Source organism: Protopterus annectens, chromosome 1.part1 (genome assembly GCF_019279795.1).
Source record: "Protopterus annectens isolate FY-2018-M chromosome 1.part1, PAN1.0, whole genome shotgun sequence".
Classification (NCBI taxonomy): domain Eukaryota; kingdom Metazoa; phylum Chordata; order Ceratodontiformes; family Protopteridae; genus Protopterus; species Protopterus annectens.
The window spans coordinates 1,253,428,207-1,253,447,354 of record NC_056726.1 but is presented as its reverse complement, the minus strand read 5'-3'; the positions used below and the strand labels follow the sequence as shown (position 1 = coordinate 1,253,447,354).

General features: G+C 43.8%; 1 protein-coding gene across 5 annotated transcripts in view; it reads left to right on the top strand.

Annotated features, from left to right (window-relative positions):
- The first annotated feature begins 964 nt into the window (after positions 1-964).
- LOC122809699 (zinc finger CCCH domain-containing protein 13-like) overlaps positions 965-19,148 on the top strand; it is a 1,891,555-nt gene continuing 1,873,371 nt past the window's right edge. For all 5 annotated transcript variants that reach the window (XM_044081418.1, XM_044081393.1, XM_044081403.1 and 2 more), the window contains exon 1: positions 965-1,103. In XM_044081418.1, the coding sequence (XP_043937353.1) occupies positions 978-1,103 (126 nt within the window). In that variant the 5' untranslated portion in view covers positions 965-977. The remainder of the gene's footprint in view (positions 1,104-19,148) is intronic.

Below are 19,148 nucleotides of genomic sequence, written 5' to 3'. Positions count from 1 at the left end.
TATTAGAGAAAGTGATGACATGAGTATTGGATGTTATGCACTTCGAGATGTGGGGAATTTATGATGAAATAAGTTGTTCACAAGCAACATTTTGAAAAAGTATGAACAGTGGAACGAAAAGTGTTTAAATATTAAAGTATTAATAAATTGTTCGTAAGAAATATGTGCTTTGGGTCTTTTACTTCTGCTTGAACGTTTGCAAACTGCAGTTTTAAGTGTCAGTTTAACATCTTATGCAAAGGATGGCACACTAAGAGTGTAGACCTCGTGCCCACCTTTGCATCTTTGCATCAGTATTGGAGACTGAATCCAAGCAACTGCATTGGCTGTAAATATACAGTATCGAAATTGACTGTGTTGTTTCTTCACCATGTTGGACCTTTGAGTTAGAAAAAATATCAGGGTTTGAAAATTAACGCGAGTGCTGCATATGTTCTTACCAAGTTGCAACACTGCAAGTAATCCCTTCTATACGGTGGAAATCAAACCTTGAACTAAACTGGTATGTTTTGTGGTTGCTTCCTCTCATGAGCGTTGGTAGTTTGGGAAATATATGGACATGCTGCAGGGAATACCTAATCTCCACATGGATTTAGTTGGGCTCGTGACATTATTGCTGGTACGGCGTAAATCCTTGTAAATAGTGGACTGTTGTAAAGTTTTGCTCATTCATGTTTAACCTGGCTATGAATATTCCCTTCTGAAGATTTGCTATTGTGGCGAGTAATCTTGCTTCAGTATTTTTGATTATAATTTGTTTCAGTGAAGTTTTTTTTTTTTTTTTTTTTTTTTTTTTTTTTTTAGTATTTTGAACTCTGCACTTCAGGGTGGTGTTAAATTTTACTAAAATTCTGTTGCAAAGCAAATTTTCATGAACAGTTTCTTTTATCTGAAAAGTTGTACTTTTTTGCTGCTTGAGTAGTCCGGTTTTTATCTGTGCATTTTTTTTTCCTTGGCAGTTGAAAGAGGTGCATGCAATGGGAGATAATATCATTGCAATGCTTCAAGAAACTGAGGTTTTGAAGTACAAAGGAAGAACTAAAGAAGCCGAAGCTTTATTTAAAGAAGCTATGAATCTGAGTGTTGAGAAGAAGAGAACTGAGGTAAGCTTGCTAGAATCATGCCCGTGATTTCTCCACCGTTTTGATTTGTGGACCTTAAACATGTAAAATCTTGTTTGTAAATTAGAAAAAATATCAGGGTTTGAAAATTAACGTGAGTGCTGCATATGTTCTTACCAAGTTGCAACACTGCAAGTAATCCCTTCTATACGGTGGAAATCAAACCTTGAACTAAACTGGTATGTTTTGTGGTTGCTTCCTCTCATGAGCGTTGCTTCCAGCTTTTCCCGGTTAGGGGTTGCCACAGCAGATCACCTGTCCGCTCATGATTGGCAGTGGAGTTTTACGGTGTCTAGTTGCCAGCCTGGCGCCCAACCTTCCACATAAGGCACACACATGCACACACATGCCTAGGGCCAATTTAGAGTGTCCAATCTATTCACCCATAGGAATTTACTACATGCTGGGCTCTTCTCCATGGTGGTGAATTTTGCTAATTATTTTTGTATGTAATAATAGATTGTTTAATGAAATCTTGGAAAGTGAGAGGATGCCTGAGGAATGGAGAGAAGTGTTTTGGTACCGATTTTTAAGTTTAAGGGTGACGTGCAGAGCTATAGTAATTACAGAGGGATTTAAACGGTTCATTCACAGCATGAAGTTATGGGAAAGAGCAGTGGAAGCTAGGTTAAGAAGGGAGGTGAAGCTAGGTTAAGAAGGGAGGTGATGATGGTCATCAGCAGTATGGTTTCATGCCAGGAAAGAGCACTACAGATGCGTTGTTTGCGCTGAGTGTTGAAGTACAGAGGAGGTCAGAAGGAGTTGCAGTGTGTCTTTGTGGATTTAGAGAAAGCATATGATAGGGTGCCTAGAAAGAAGTTGTGGTATTTTGAGTTAGTCAGGAGTGTCAGAGAAGTATGTAAGAGTGGTACAGGATATGTACTAGGGTAGTGTGACAGCGGTGAGGTCTGCAGTGGGAGTGACGGATGCATTTAAGGTGGAGGTGGGATTACATCATGGATCAGCTGTGAGCCCTTTCTTATTTGCAATGGTGATGGGACAGGTTGACAGACGAGATCAGGCCAGGAGTACCCATGGACTATTATGTTTGCAGATGACATTGTTATCTGTAGTGAGAGTAGGGAACAGGTGGAGGAGACCCTGGAGAGGTGGAGATATGCTCTAGAGAGAAGAGCAATGAAGGTCAGCAGGGTTAAAGACAGAATATGTGTGTGTGAATGAGAGGGAGAATAGAGGTGGGGAAGGTGGGTGAGTTTAAGTACTTGGGATCAACAGTTCAGAGTAATGGTGAGTGTGGAAGAGAGGTGAAGAGAGTACAGGCAGGATGGAGTGGATGGAGAAGAGTGTCAGGAGTGATTTGCGACAGATGAGTACCAGTAAGAGTGAAAGGGAAGGTTTACAAGAGGTTAGTGAGACCAGCTATGTTATATGGGTTGGAGACAGTGGCATTGACAAAAAGGCAGGAGTCCGAGCTTGACGTGGCAGAGATGAAGATGTTAAAGATTTGCACTGGGTGTGACGAGAATGGACAGGATTAGGAATAAGTATATTAGAGGGTCAGCCCAGGTTAGAAGGTTTGGAGATAAAGCCAGAGAGGCAAGATTACGTTGGTTTGGACATGTGCTGAGGAGGGATACAGAGTATATTAGGAAAAAGATGCTAAGGATGAAGCTGCCAGGTAACAGGAAAAGAGGGAGGCTTAAGATGAGGTTTATGGATGTGGTGAGTGAGGACATGCAGGTGGTTGGTGTGACAGAGCAAGATGCAGAGGACAGGAAGAAATGGAAACAGTCTTCAGCATGATAACAAGGAAATGGGAATGCCCGGACATAGACCTGTTTGCCTCCCCTCACAACTGCCAACTACAGAGATTCTGCACAAGGACTTACCACAAGCAAGCATGGAAAGTGGATGCTCTGTCTTTCAGCTGGAAAAACTCAACAGTATCTGCCTTTCCCCCACTGCCTCTCCTTCCCAAAGTACTCTTAAAGGTCAGACAAGAGAAGCCAAAAATAATACTGATTGCTCCAGACTGGCCACACCAGCACTGGTACCCAATCCTAAAGAACTTGTCTCACTGCCCAGCCTGGACATTTCCTCAAATTCCTCACTTATTGACCCAGCAAAACAGTCAGATGCTGCACAGCCAACTCAGGACCTTAAATCTGGCAGCATGGCTGATAATGTAACCATTCAAAACACGCCTCTCTCTAAAGCAGTGATGGATGTTATTTTGGAGGCCAGGAGGCCTAGCACCAGAAAATCTTATACAGAAAAATGGAAGAGATTCTGTGCTTGGAACCAGGCAGAAGGAATTGACATGAGTCTACCAAATATTCCTCAGATTTTGCGATGTTTAACTGAGATGCTGGACAAAGGCCTATCCTTTTCATCAATTAAAATTCTTGCCTCTGCCATTTCAGCTCAGTACAATACAGAACCGCCTATTTTTTCTCATCCATTACTAAGGCAGTACCTCAGAGGGGCCAAAAACATAAGACTTCCAATGAGAGCACCAATACCTGCATGGGACCTAAATTATGTATTGGAAAAACTCACACTGCCTCCTTTCAAGCCAGCCTCTACAGCTGATCTAAAATTCTCATCCTGGAAAACAGCTCTGCTCCTAGCAATAACCTTTGCAAGACAGGTCTCAGAGTTGCAGGCACTCATGACTGTGGAACCTTTTATCATTTTCCATCAGGACAGGGTTTCTCTGAGGACAAACCCCACATTTATGCCTAAGGTAGTGTCCAGTGTGGCCCTGAATCTAACACTTAATTTGCCTACCTTTTATCCAAACCCACAGAATAAGGGTGAGACGTCTGTATTCTCTGGGCATTCACAGGCAGCTACGATTCTACGTGGACAGAACCAAAGCTTTCAGAAAGACTGAGCAACTTCTAGTGGCATATGCTGCAGGATCACAAGGAAAGGCTATCTCAAAGCAGACTGTTTCAAAATGGATAGGCCACTGCATTCGTTTCTGCTGTTCACAGCATGACAAATCAGTGCCTAAGGGCATTAGGCCACATTCAGCCAGAGCAGCAGCAGCCACTTCTGCAGCCTTCGTCATAGGAGTACCAACCAAAGACATCATAGAGGCTGCAACTTGGAGTTCAGTGCACACTTTTACAAAGCACTACCATTTACCTCTCTACTCTAAATCCAGAGCAGGCTTTGCCACTGCAGTTTTGCAGGGCCTCATAGCCTCTCCTAATCCTATTTAGACCCCAGCCGCCCAACCTTAGCTGTGGGATTTAACCAAATTGTAATGACTGCAACAGTGAAACATGAACGTAGTACAGTTGTGTACCTACCATAAATGTAGATGTCGAGTGTATTCACTGTTGCAGTCCAGGTTACCCACCCACCATCCCCCTTTCCTTTGCTTGGTGTTATCTGTACTTCTCTATTCTACACAACCTATGTGGTGTATTTGCTTGTAGATGAAGGTAGAGCTTTACTTTACTGCATGTATTTTTATTGGCATAAATTAGTCTACCCTTTTGGGGGCAACTGACATCTGGGGCAAGAAAAACTGAAGAAAATGGCGTCAGCTGCATCTTTTATACCCCTGCTGCACTGACGTCAGGGAGGAGGCGACAGCAACCAACGCCGGACCAGGACTTTGGATTTCAGGCCGACTGCGGGTAGCCTGCCAGCAGGATAACCCAATTGTAATGGCTGCAACAGTGAATACACTCGAACATCTACATTTATGGTAGGTACACAACTGTACTTTATGCAGAATCTCATATGGTTGTCAGCTTTAAATGTTTTCTGCCAGTTATTCTTTTAGGGGTGTGCCCCCCCCCCAAAAAAAATAAAACATAGTGAAATTAAGGGAAGTGCTGCCCCCCCCCCCTCCAATGTTAAATGTTAGCTACATGAAATGTTTTGTATTTTGCAAAGGATACAATCCATTTAAAACAGTCCAGTACCAGTTGTGCAGGTATTGGCTTTTGTTGTGTAGAGTAGGAAGAATCTCTTGAAGAGTCAGTGGTCTGCATCACTTAAATACATATGTTTTTTGGCTTCACCACCTTCTCTAAATATTTCTCTCTACTGGTTTTCCTTTTTGGTGTCCCCTGGTTTGTTCCATTGGGGAAAGCTATGCAGCCCAGTTATGAACCAAGAGCATAAGCTGTTATCCATGTTGTAAATTGCCAGATTTGAACTGAATAGCATACTTTCCCTGTGCGAGGTCGAAAGCATCTGAGGGAAAAGCATGCAGTGAGCTCAGTGTATTGTCCATGTATTTGCTTGCAGCACAGCCAAATTCCTGTTGCCTTTTATACACACACTATCTCTTGACCTCAGTCTACATTGATCATTGTAACATGAAGATGTTTATCGTGCATACAGCTGCAGTCATAACAGATGGGTTCTCCTGCCGTCAGGCGGGTCCTCGGTCGGCCGAATTCCAAAGTTTAGGTCCGGCGTCGGTTGTCGTCGCTTTCTTTCCTGACGTCAGTGCGACAGGGGTATATAAGACACAGCCGACGCCATTTTCTTCAGTCTTTTTTGCCGTACGGTGCCCGAAGCAGAAGCAGTTCGCAAGTGCCGGTCGGCCAGCTCCTGAAATTACGAAAATTTGGAAACCAAAGTCGTCTTTAAAGCTAAGTACCCCGTTGGGGAAACTTTTCTTGCCTCAGACCCATGTCAGACAAAGTTAACAATTGTATTTCTTGTGGGAAGCAAATGCCACATAAGGATTTCCATTCCCTCTGTATACCTTGTTTAGGCCCAGACCACGACGTCTTGGGCTGTCGCTTTTGTGCTACTTTCAATAAACGCACTATTAAGCGTTGGGCGGAGTTCGCCCAGCACCTTTTTGGTAAAGCTTTTGATTATAAAATGTCGTCTGAGACTCCAACTACCGTTTTGTCCAAAAACCGCAAGGGCAAAGACCGACATGCAAGGTCCGCGGTCTCCACCGACACCACACCAAAACAGACTACACGTGGTCCAGTTCTCAGCGAGCCACCTACACAGCCCCTGACTACCGACAACACTTCTCTGGCGGTGTCTTCTGTAACCGAGACCGCAGGTGCCTCGGCCCATACCCTGACTACAGCTATCGAAGCCACTGTGAGTGTTGAGCCTCTTAATGTGGACAGGTCCACTTCCACCCATGGTGTCTTCAGACCCTCATCTTCCTTTTCCATAAAGGCCTTTACTAAGTCCAAACCAGCCATGCATCCCAAGAGGCCTGTTGCACAGGGCCCATCTCCAGGTCCCATGCCTAAAAAGCAGATGCTCAAAATGGCTGAGGATTTAATTACTCTTATCAGGGGTTCCCAACCCCCTCCGGACAAGAGAACCAGAGTGGAGGAAGATTCTCCCTCTTCTGACCAGGGCTCCGGAGGAACACTCGTACTCCCCTTTGAAGATTCTGATGCAGAGCAGTCCATTCCTTCTGTATCTCCCCCAGAGGATTTTTCTTTCGGGGAAACCTTGCTTACCTTGAGGGAACACTTCCATTGGGAAGGCCAAGATTTTTCAGATTCCAAGAAAAGACTTGGGGAATTTCTTTTGCTACCTCAGCACAGACCTCTGGCGATTCCTCCTGTCTTGGACATACTTGATGATGTTTACTCGGAGGCTTGCCTTAATCCGGATTCCCTGCCTCCTGCCCCAGTCAAGCCTGATAGGTACTACAGAGTTCCTAACTCACACCAATTTCTTTACAAAAGCCATAATGCTGACCCTGAAACCATTTCTCAAGGCCCCAAGGGAATGAAGGCCTCTAATGCTAAGAATCCATTACCTTCCGAAAGAGAGTCTAGATCCTTAGAAAGGTGGGGAAAAAAGGTATATACCTTGGCCACCCTAGCCATGAGGGCCTTAAATTATCAGTTCCATATGCTTAAATATCAGCAATTTCTGTTATCACAATTAAGGAATAAAATGTCACAACCTGAACAACCAGATTTGAAGGAGTTGCAGGATATGATGCATAGTGCAGAACAAGTGGGTAAACACACCTTACAATGTGGCTATGATGCTCTAGAGGCCTCAAGTAGAGCTGTTGTTATAGGATCAGTCATTCGTAGACATGCCTGGCTTAGGGAACAAAACCTTGCCTGATCATGTTAAAGCTAAACTACTAGATGCTCCTTTACAAAAGGATGTATTATTTGGTACTAATGCTGAGGAGATACTACGGAAAATGGAAGAAAAAGATAAATCTATGCAAACAGTCAAAACTTTTCTACAGGTACAACCACCACGTTTTAGCAGCAATTGGTCTTCAAAAAACTGGTCCTTTCCAGCCACGGACAAGCCCCAAAGAGGTAGATACAGACGCACAAGGGGCAGAGGACAATCTCAAGGATCATATAGAGGCAGACAATGGCAAACTCCAGCACCAAGAGGTGGCGAAGACAGTGCACAACAATACAGGAAACAAACCCAATGACTTTTCCCTTTGCATGCCAAGCAAGTCTCAGCTGGCAGCACCCTTGGGAGGAAAGCTGACATTATTTTCAATAAATTGGCATATTATCACAACAGACAAATGGATCCTGGACATTATAAACGGAGGCTACAGATTTCATTTTCTCACACTTCCAAAAATGGAGGCATGCCGAACCTGCCACACAATCAAAGGGCAGAGGCTCAAATACAAATTTCAAAGCTCATGGACATGAAAGCTATTCAACAGGTAGTCACGAACAAGGTCAAGGTTTTTATTCCAGACTATTCCTGGTACCAAAGAAGGGAACCGATTGGAGACCCATTTTGGACCTATCCATCCTAAACACATTTCTACTCGTACCAAAATTCAAGATGCTCACCTTACAGCAGCTTCTTCCCATGCTGGGCAAGGAGTCTTGGCTGTTAACATTGGACCTCAAGGAGGCATACCTGCATGTCCCAATCAGACAAAGCTGCAGAAGATACCTCCGATTTCTTGCAGGTTCAATCCACTATCAATTCTCTGCATTGCCCTTTGGCTTATCTACTGCGCCCAGAGTATTCACGAAATGCCTGGCATCAGTAATTGCCTACTGCAGACTTCAAGGGATACAAATTTACCCTTATTTGGACGACTGCCTGATCCAAGCGGACAGCAAACGCATACTTCTGGAACATCTGGCTTATGTAACACGGTTATTGAATTCTCTGGGATACACAGTCAACAAAGAGAAATCTAGGCTTACACCATCTCAGAAAATAGTTTTCCTGGTTGCCAACGTGGACACAAACACCCAGATGGCCTATCTTACGCCAGAAAAACAGGGGCAACTAACTCAGTACTTCAAAATACTAGCAAATTGTACCAGGCTAACTGCAAGGAAAATCCTGCAGACTCTGGGCTTCATGGCATCTTGCATTCTTCTAATCCCATGTGCAAAGTTGCATATGAGGAAACTTCAATGGCACCTAAAAAACCTATGGTCTCAACACAGCCACAGTTTGGAAACAATAATACCACTAATCCCATGTTTGCAAAAGGAATTTCTATGGTGGGCCCAAGCATGCCAAACAAACGCAGGTCTACCATTCTGCAAGCCTCAAGCAAATCAAGTCATCACAACAGACGCCTCAGACTACGCCTGGGGGGCACACATGACAGACAGGTGCATTCAGGGCAAATGGTCCCAAAAGGAAAAGCACCTTCACATCAATCAAAAGGAAATGCTAGCAGTGATAAATGCAATTACAGCTTTCAAGGACCTCCTGCATCCAGGGCAATTATTGATAAGAACAGACAACACCACAGTAATGTGGTACATAAACAAGGAGGAACACATTCATACCCCCTGTGCAGGCTGGCCATGTCACTTTGGAACTTTGCTCTGGAATGGCAAATCGAGCTTCAAGCACAGTACCTGCCAGGTTTGGAAAACTCACTGGCAGACCATCTAAGCAGAAATATGACAGACCCGCACGAATGGAAGTTGCATCCTCAAGTGTTTACAAATATAATCCAAGCATGGGGAAGGCCAGACCTAGATCTCTCTGCCTCCCACAGGAATCAATTGACAAAATTCTGCTCAAGGACATTCCACCCAAAGGCCTGGAGAGTGGACGCCCTTTCTTTCAGTTGGGCAGCACGGACAGTTTATGCCTTCCCACCTTTGCCTCTTCTGCCCAAGGTGCTCTTGAAAGCAAGAGCAGACAGACCGAAGATGATACTGATTGCTCCAGACTGGCGAAGACAACACTGGTACCCACTCCTGAGGAGCCTAACACAATCTCCTCCCTGGACCCTACCTCTAATGCCTCTTCTACTGACTCAGCACAGCTACAAAACTCTTCACAGTCAGCTGAAAACACTCAATCTGGCTGTATGGAAAATTTCTTAACACCACAACAGACCCTACTACCCAAGGAAGTGCAGGATGTCATTTTGGAGGCCAGAAGGCCATCTACTAGAAAGGCTTACTCCGCAAAATGGAAACGGTTTGGCGCTTGGAATGAGAAAAAAGGCCAGGATCCTAGAAAACTGAATTTGCCTCATATTACAGTATCTAGCTGAGCTGTTGAACAGTGGACTTTCATTTTCCTCCATCAAAATCCATGCCTTAGCCATTTCTGCAGAATACAACACTGACCCACCCTTATTCTCTCATCCACTCTTAAGACAGTTCCTCAGAGGGGCTAAGAATATAAGACCTCCAAGGAAACAACCAATACCAGCCTGGGATCTTAATTACATTCTAGAAAAATTAACATTGCCTCCCTTTGAACCAGCTGCCTCAACAGATTTGCAATATTTGTCCTGGAAAACAACTTTTCTTCTGGCCATTACCTCAGCTCGTAGGGTTTCGGAAATACAAGCACTCGTGGCTGTGCAGCCCTTTCTCATCTTCCATCAGGACAGGGTTTCCCTACGAACCAACCCATCATTTATGCCTAAGGTAGTATCCAGGGTAGCTTTAAATCAGACCATACACTTACCTACCTTTTACCCCAATCCTCAAAACAAAGAGGAAAGGCTGCTACATTCCTTAGACATCCATAGACAGCTACGTTACTATTTGGACAGAACAAAGCCTTTCAGGAAATCAGAACAACTCTGTGTCCTATGCTGTAGGAGCTCAAGGGAAGCCAATTTCCAAACAGACAATTTCGAAATGGATTGGCCACTGCATACGGTTTTGTTACTCCTTTCATGGTAAATCTGTTACCTGCAGGCATCAGATCCCACTCCACAAGGGCCACAGATACCTCTGCAGCCTTCCTCAGAGGAGTCACTACCAAAGATATTTTGGAGGCAGCCACTTGGAGTTCTGTGCATACCTTCACTAAACACTACCACCTACCTTTATACTCCAAAACTAGAGCAGGCTTTGCCACTGCTGTGTTGCAGGGCATTCTGGCTTCTCCCAGTTCCACCTAGTGCCTACCACCCTGTGCGTAGCTTTGGGATTCTACCCATCTGTTATGACTGCAGCTGTATGCACTATGAACATAATACAGTTTTGTACCTACCATAAATGTAGATGTTTGAGTGCTAATACAGCTGCAGTCCAGTTTTCCCTCCCACCTTCCCCTCTGGGTACAGACCTAGTGGCTAACACCTCATCTTACTTCTTGATTGGGTTATCCTTCTATGATGTATTTGCTTGCAGCTACTGGTTTTTGATTATATTGCAATGCATGATTATATATTATATATATATATATATATTATATATATATATATATATATATATATATATATATATATATATATATATATATATATATATATATATATATATATATATATATATATATTGCCTTCCTTATGGGGGCACCTGACATCTGGGGCAAGAAAGACTGAAGAAAATGGCGTCGGCTGTGTCTTGTATACCCCTGTCGCAGTGACGTCAGGAAAGAAAGTGACGACAACAGACGCCGGACCTAGACTTTGGAATTCGGCCGACCGAGGACCCGCCTGACTGCAGGAGAACCCATCTGTTATGACTGCAGCTGTATTAGCACTCGAAAATCTACGTTTATGGTAGGTACAAAACTGTACTTTTTTGCCAAGGCTTGTGGCTCCCAAAGGAGACATGAGTAGGCTCAGCAGCTCTGTGGTTTTCATTCTCATGCAAACTCCCTTTAGCTGTCGTAGCTACTAATTGAAGTCTTGTTGCTTAAGTCCTAGTTGAGGCTTTCTCTCTCTCTACTTCCGGAGCTGGTCTACTTCAGTTAAATATTACTGCAGCAGTCTTCCATTCTGATTCATTGTGGAGTGCATCAGTAGAGAGATATGACCCAGTGTTTCCTTGTGACTGTGACTAAAAAAGCCTTTCACTGACCTGCACCAAGTCTTACAGCAGCTGCCCTTGACTACCCAAAACTGCCTCTACTTCTGCTATCCATATGTATTCACTTGCCTACTGCAGTGTATCAACTATTTAAATTTCACATAGCTCTATTTTGTTTTTCCTGGAGTTGGCTTATGTTATTTTTCTTTTGTAAAGCTTTTTGCTTTCTGAATTTTTCTTTGTTGCATCTTGCTCTTTAGGTGTATAACATTTTTCTTATGACTTTGTATTATTACTAAATTTAACATCCATGTAAGATGGTGACTGAAAAAGGGCCCCAGTGGTCTTTTCACCTGCAAACTGACTAAATAAAATAAATGCGCAAACAGTCAAATTTGTCATGTGGTGCTTCTTACTAAAATAGTGGCTTAAAGCCATCCTGAGTCCAGTATAAGTGTAACTAAAAAAAGCATCCCCTACATCAATACAGGCGGACTTATTTGTAAGAACTTCAACAAAGGATAGAGGAATGGAATATTAAACTAAAGGCACATGTGATTAAAACTGAGTACAGATAAGATGGTTGTAATGACAGCAAATGAAAGAAATCAGTAGAAGCTGAGAATTGAGATGGAAAAGAAATATTGGAAAAGATTAACTGCTTCAAGCATCTGGGGTAGGGGTGGTAGAGGAAAAGAAGTCTGAATAAGGATGTCTTAGAATCAGAGGGGGCTATAGCCAACTGGCCCATTGTCAGGGATATTGAAGATAGAAGAATGCCAAGGAAGTTGAAAGGTTTGTTTGCGTCTTTCGGGTTTTCCCGGTTAGGGGTCGCCACAGCGGAACTCCGGCCCGCTAATGATTGGCATTCAATTTTTACGTACTGGCTTGCCGGGCCTAACGCACAACCTTCAACGAAGGAACGCCCATTCACGCATGTCGCTACACAGAAGACGCTCTGAGAATCGAACGGGGCGAGGCGACAATGCTACCGCAGCACCACCACCGCAGTATGCCAAGGAAGCTGAAAGGTAAGGTATGCAAAACAGTACTGTGATCAGTACTACTGAGTGGTACAGAAATCTGGGCAGGAAAGGCAGGACAGTTGAGGAAGCTAGAGGGGATTGGAGATGAAGTGCTTGAGATGGAGGTGGTGGTAGGATGCTTACTGTGGGGAAAAATGAAGACCTAGAAGCAGAAACCAAAGTAGTTCCAGTTGCAGAAAAGGGCAGCGAGCAGATTGTTGGTTTGGGCATATGTAACAGAAAAGCAGAAGACAGTCTGGTGAAGATTTGGGACAGACAGGAACAGGCAGAAAGAAGGCAAGAGGAAACGAGGGCATCCAGCACAGAGGTGAATGAATTATATGAGAGAAGACCTGCAACTGTCAGGCAGAGTGTTGAAGGGTGGAGAGTGCATAGTGTAGTAAGCCTGCCAAAATGGAATTTTTGTTAGATTTTAATAATCTTTTAGGAATCTAGCAGGGCAGTCTGGGGACATTGTGGGTGTCCTGTAGCTTGCTCTAAGTTGGTAGTTTATCTTCACAGTGATCTGAAATTCTTGGAATCTGTATGGAAGTGATAGATACCAGGATGCATGGTAGCCACAAAACTTAGGAGGGAGTGCTTTCTTTACTTTTAAACCAAGTCTCACTATTTCACAAACCTTGGTATGCTCCAGAAGGAGCAAATCAAGATCAGGTAATTTTGTTAAATTCTGGCGTTGAGAAGAATGAACTTATTTTGATCTGAATTTGGGTTTGATTACTTTTGTGCATTGGACTGTCCGTTAATTAGACTCTGCTTGTAGAAAGCACTATGGGGACAGCAAAAGCATTAAGCCAGTATTTGGAAGCCTTTCATAAAGAAATGCAGGCCATTTCTTGTAATGCTGATGCTTAGTGAATCCCCCTTAAGTGGCACTGTCTGTCCTGTGATTGAAGCCAGTTCACTTTTCTTTGTACCTAGGCATCATCGAAGGAAGGACTCCACATTTGTCACATCAGAAGTTCTTGTCTTTCTGCATGTCTTTCAATGTTTTGTCTCCCAGGTCATTCACTCTTGCAGGGACCATCACTGTAGTTGTATTTAACCCTGGGGAAGGGGTCCCCTGGTGCCTGAAAGGTCGCTAGCAATAACCTTGTAATTATACAGCCTTAAGAATGGAGAGTGATTGTCTAACAGTTGAGTCACCAATCACAAACTCTTTGTTTTTATAATATTAGGACTGCAGTGTTGGTAGCGGCCTAAACCTTGACTTTTTTGTGTGCATGGAGATGAGTTAGAGGATTTTCGCTGAGAATGTTGTAGAGGTGAGGGTTAGTGTACAGCATTCACTGTACTTGTTGCTTTGGTAAAGGGCTGATGTTTATGCAAGTTGAATTAAAGCAGAGAAATGTGGAAGCCAAAAAAAGGCGTAAATGGAAATATTTATGGGAGACTTGCTTATGTCAAGGTTAGTGCAAGAGAGCATCGATAGTTTGATTGGATGAGATGTTTCAGTCATTCAGCAGGGAAGTTTCCAGGAACAGCCTGTTTTCTTGTGAAAGTGTGGAAATTATGAAGGAAAAAATGTGATAAAGATGTGGAAGGTTTTGTTAAGTGTTTTGAAGGAGGGAAGCACCATCATCTTTGTGGTAGTCGTATTACCCAAAGAGGGAGGGTAAAGACCATTCAGATCCAGCTTCATATAAACCCATTTCAGTCGTCAGCCATGATTATAAAGTGATTGTCTATGCTAGCTAAGAGAATGGCAGTGATGTTGCCTAAAGTGGAGAGATTATTGGTTATTATAGCAATAACCCACGTCTGGGTGTGGGTAATGCTAATTTACCCACGGTTGGTGTGGTTTGGTCACGAGGGCGAAGCCCAAGTGGCCAAACTAAGACAACCGTGGGTAAATCCAGCATTACCCACACTCAGAAGTGGGTTATTGCTATTATACAATGACATTATTTAAGAAAAAAAATAATTACTTATGTTATCTATCTCGCCTTCATTCTTGCTGGATGGGTTCGGAGCCGATCCTCGGCTTCGACTCTGCCAACTACTAAAGCTCGAGAGCTGTTTACTGGCTCGAGGCCTCCCCATATCCCGCAATGCTAGGCGTCAGATACCCAGATCTCGTTTGCTGCTTCAGCTACGAGGTTGCAATTTTACTGGCTCCAGGTCGTATAAATCTTTTCTTGTATTACGTTTATATTGTCTCTTTTTTAGATAATCCTTCCCTGTTAGTTTAAATAGATTGTGTACCCCTTGTTATTCCACTCAGAAACTCGTTTTTGTTGTTAGAGAGATGTTCGTGTTTCACTGTTGCAGTCATAACTGTAGGGTTCTCCCCTGCCGGCAGGCAGTCCTCGGTCGGCCAGAATTCCAAAGTCTGGGTCCGGCGTCTGCTGTTCAACCATGCTCCCTGACGTCAGAGCGCCAGGAGTACAAAGCTGACATCCGACGCCATGTTCTCCAGTCTTTCTTGCCGTGCGGTGATAGTTCGCAAGTGTCGGTCGGCTGACTCCTGACAATCTTTTTTGAACAAAACTTCAGTCCGAAGATTTTATTCTCCTACTCAAAGCCAAGTACCCCGTTGGGGAAACTTTTTTCTTGCTCCAGTCCGATGTCAGAAAAAGTTAATAATTGTATTTCATGTGGGAAGCAAATACCTCATAAAGATTTTCATTCTTACTGTATTCCTTGCTTAGGCCCTGACCACGACGTAGCTAGTTGTCGGTTTTGTGCTAAATTTAATCAACGTACAATTAAATGATGGTACGATTTTGCATTTCATTACTTTGGTAGGGGTTTTAATTACAAAATGTCAGATACAGTTCCAGCTACCAGAGTTCACAAACGACGCAAGGACAAAGACAGGCCTCCGAGGTCCAAATCTGACGATATCGCACAGAGCCAGCTTCAGGTTCGGCCGTCAGTGAGGCGCTTTTGCAGCCCCTGTCATCGGCCATTTCGGAACCGATGGCCGGAACGGACTCCCACAAGGAGCCATCTAGGCCCTTGAATATTTCAATTGCAGGACCTTCGGACAGTGCTCCTTTGGATGGGTCCGGAGCCGCTGTGCAGGTACCAGCTTCCGAAGGGGTTTTCAGGCCTACTCAGCTTCTGATAAAGGCAAAGCCAAAGACAAAGGCAAAGACTCCTTCCAAATCAAAGACTGCAACACAGGCCTCTTCTGATCGGCTCCCATGTCACAGAAACAGTTACTTAAGATGGCAGAGGATTTACTTACTATGATTAGGGGTTCTCATCCCCCTCCAGATAAAAGGCCAAGACAGGAAGTTTATTATGACTCTTCTGATCAGGCTTCTGTTTCTTCAGTTTCTTCTTCTGACCAGGAATATTCTTTCCCTCCTTATAAGGATTCTGATGCTGAGGAATCCATTCCTTCAGCTTCTCCCCCTGAGGATTTCTCTTTTGGGGAAACTTTGCATGAAATGAGGGAACATTTCCACTGGGAAGGACAGGAGTATTCGGAATCTAAGAAAAGACTAAGGGATTTTTTCCTTCTTCCCCAACATAGACCCCTGGCTATTCCTCCTATTTTGGATATTGTGGATGATGCTTTTTCGGAGGCTAACTTAACCCCTGACTCTTTCCCTCCTGCTCCGGTTAAGCCTGACAGATATTACAGGGTTCCTGATTCCCACCAGTTTTTATACAAGAACCCTACTGCTGACCCTGAAACCATTTCTCAGGGTCCTAAGGGAGTTAAGGCCGCTTCTGCTAAAAACCCCATTCCCACTGAGAAGGATTCCAGATCTTTATAAAGATGGGGCAAAAAAGTGTACACTTCTGCTACTTTATCTATTAGGGCTTTAAACTGTCAGTTTCATATGCTGAAATACCAGCAATTTCTCCTGTCTGTTTTAAAACAAAAGCTTACTTCCATTTCCGCCTGTGCAGATGATAAGGAATTACATGACTTAATGCATGCTACTGAACAAGTTGGGAAACATGGTTTACACTGTGGATTTGATGCCTTGGAGGCTTCTTGTAGGGCTGCTGCCTCTGGCACAGTCATTAGAAGGCATGCATGGTTAAAGGAACAAAATTGTCAGATCAAGTAAAAGCTAAATTATTGGATGCTCCTGTTCAGCATAATGTTTTTTTTGGATCTAAAGCTGAAGAGGTGATTAAAAAGATGGAGGACAAGGCGAAATCCATGCAAACAGTTAAAGATTTCTTACAAGTACAGCCACCCAGATTTAGCAGGAATTGGCCTACTAAAAATTGGTCCTTTCCCAATACAGACAGGCCTCAGAGGGGTAGATACAGACGCTCCCGAGGAAGGCCTCAAACACAAGCCTCTTATAGACCAAGACAGTGGACTGCTTCCACCCCTTGAGGGGGAAGAGGACAGGTCGCAAACCCATAAGAAACAGACTCAATGACTCCCTCTGTTGGGCTGCAGGAACTTCTTGCCTGGAAGCCCCTCTCGGAGGAAAACTTTCACTTTTTCACCAAAATTGGACTCGTATAACCCAAGACAAGTGGGTTCTGGATGTGGTTTTAAGAGGTTACAAATTCCATTTTCATACCCTACCAAGGCCAAGCGGATGGCCAGATCTTCCAAAACATCAATGGACAGAGGCCTTAAACCAGGTGGAAGCTCTTTTGGCTATGAAAGCCATAGAACTAGTTTCGCTTTCAGAGATGGGACAAGGTTTTTACTCAAGTCTCTTTCTAGTCCCCAGGAAGCAAAATTCATGGAGACCCATTCTGGATCTGTCAGTCTTGAACACTTTTCTAGAAATACCATAATTCAAGATGCTTACTCTACAACAGCTACTTCCAATGCTGACCAAAAATGCATGGATGGTGACTTTGGATTTAAGAGGCATATTTACACATTCCCATCAGGCAGGAGTGCAGAAAATACCTCAGGTTCAGGCCAGATCGAGGCATTATCAATTCTCTGCGCTGCCCTTTGGATTGTCTACTGCGCCTAGGGTCTTCAAGTGCCTGGCTCCAGTAGTAGCTTATTGCAGACTGAAGGGAATTCAAATTTACCCTTATCTGGACGATTGTCTTATTCAGGCAGACAGCAAGGATGTCTTACTCCAGCATCTAGAATTTGTTCAGAAACTTCTCAAGTTCCTGGGATTCACTGTCAACATAAAGTCAAATTTGACACCCTCGCAACAGATAACATTTCTGGGTGCTCTTCTAAACACAACAACCCAGATGGCATTTCTGACATACGAAAAACAATTACAGCTGGCTTCAACTTTCAAAACCTTGGCAACTTTAACTCTGCTATCTGCAAGGAAATTCCTGCAGGCTTTGGGTTACATGGCCTCCTGCATCCTTTCTCATACCATATGCAAGACTACATATGAGGAAAATACAGTCGTACCTAAAAAGTGTATGATCTCAGCATTGCCACAGTTTAGACATACTGATCTCCGTCCTGCCTTGTCTTCAAAAGGAATTCCTTTGGTGGTCCAAGGCATGTACTCTAAACAAAGGAAAACCCTTCTGTGTGCCTCCTGCCTCTCAGATACTAACCACGGATGCCTCAGATTATGCATGGAGAGCCCATTTTCAGGGCAACTGTATGCAGGGCCTTTGGACAAAGGATCAAGAGCACCTACATATCAATTTAAAGGAAATGTTAGCTGTTCAGAAAGCTCTGTGGGCCTTCAGGAATCTTCTACAACCAGGACAACTACTGATACGAATAGACAACACCAGAGTTATGTGGTACATAAACAAGCAAGGGGGATCTCATTCCTACCCCCTTTGCAGACTAGCCATGAATCTATGGAACACAGCTCTAGCTTGCAATCTGGACCTTCAAGCTCAGTTTCTACCAGGAAAGCAAAACTTCCTGGCAGACAGTCTGAGCAGAAATCTTTCGGATCCACACGAGTGGATGCTGGACACCGAAATATTCAGGATGATAACAGCAGTCTGGGGATGTCCTCACATAGACATCTTTGCATCCCATCTCACTCAACTACAGAATTTTTGCACCAGGACTTTCCACAAAGAAGCTTGGAAAGTGGATGCCCTATTATTCAGTTGGAGAAACCTCTCGGGATATGCCTTTCCGCCTCTTCCTCTTCTTCCACGGGTATTATTAAAGATGAAACAGGACAAGCCCAAGATGATAATCTTGCTGGTCCCAAATTGGCCTCGACAGTTTTGGTACCCAACTCTAAAAAACCTATGTCTGGAGCCCCCTTGGGTTTTACCTCAGACTCCGAACCTTCTGTCCCAACATCAGGGTCAGGTTCTACACTCCCATGTCAGAACTCTCAGCCTGGCGGCCTGGTTAATCCAAGGTCTTTGATTCATTCTCTCCTACCCAAGCAGGTTATGGATGTCATTTTAGAAGCCAGACGTCCTAGCACTAGAAAATCTTATGCAGGAAAATGGAAAAGATTTTGTTCCTGGATGCAGGCTCAGGATTCTGATACTCTTCTTCCTAACATTCCTTTGATTTTACTTTATCTGACAGATCTCTTACACAAGAGTCTCTCTTTCTCTTCCATTAAGATACATGCCTCTGCTATTTCCGCTCATTATAATACAGACCCTCCAATCTTTTCCCACCAGCTCATGAGACAGTTTCTCAGAGGAGCTAAGAACTTAAGACCTCCTAGATCTCCTCCCATTCCTGCTTGGGATCTCCACTATGTTTTGGAAAAACTCACCTTGCCTCCTTTTGAGCCTCCTGCCTCTTCTGACATCAAGTTTTTATCTTGGAAAACAGCCATCCTGTTAGCTCTGACCTCTGCCATGAGAGTTTCAGACTTGCAAAGTCCTATGGCTGTGGAACCTTATATTATTTTTCATCAAGACAGGGTTTCTTTAAGGACTAATCCTACATTCATGCCTAA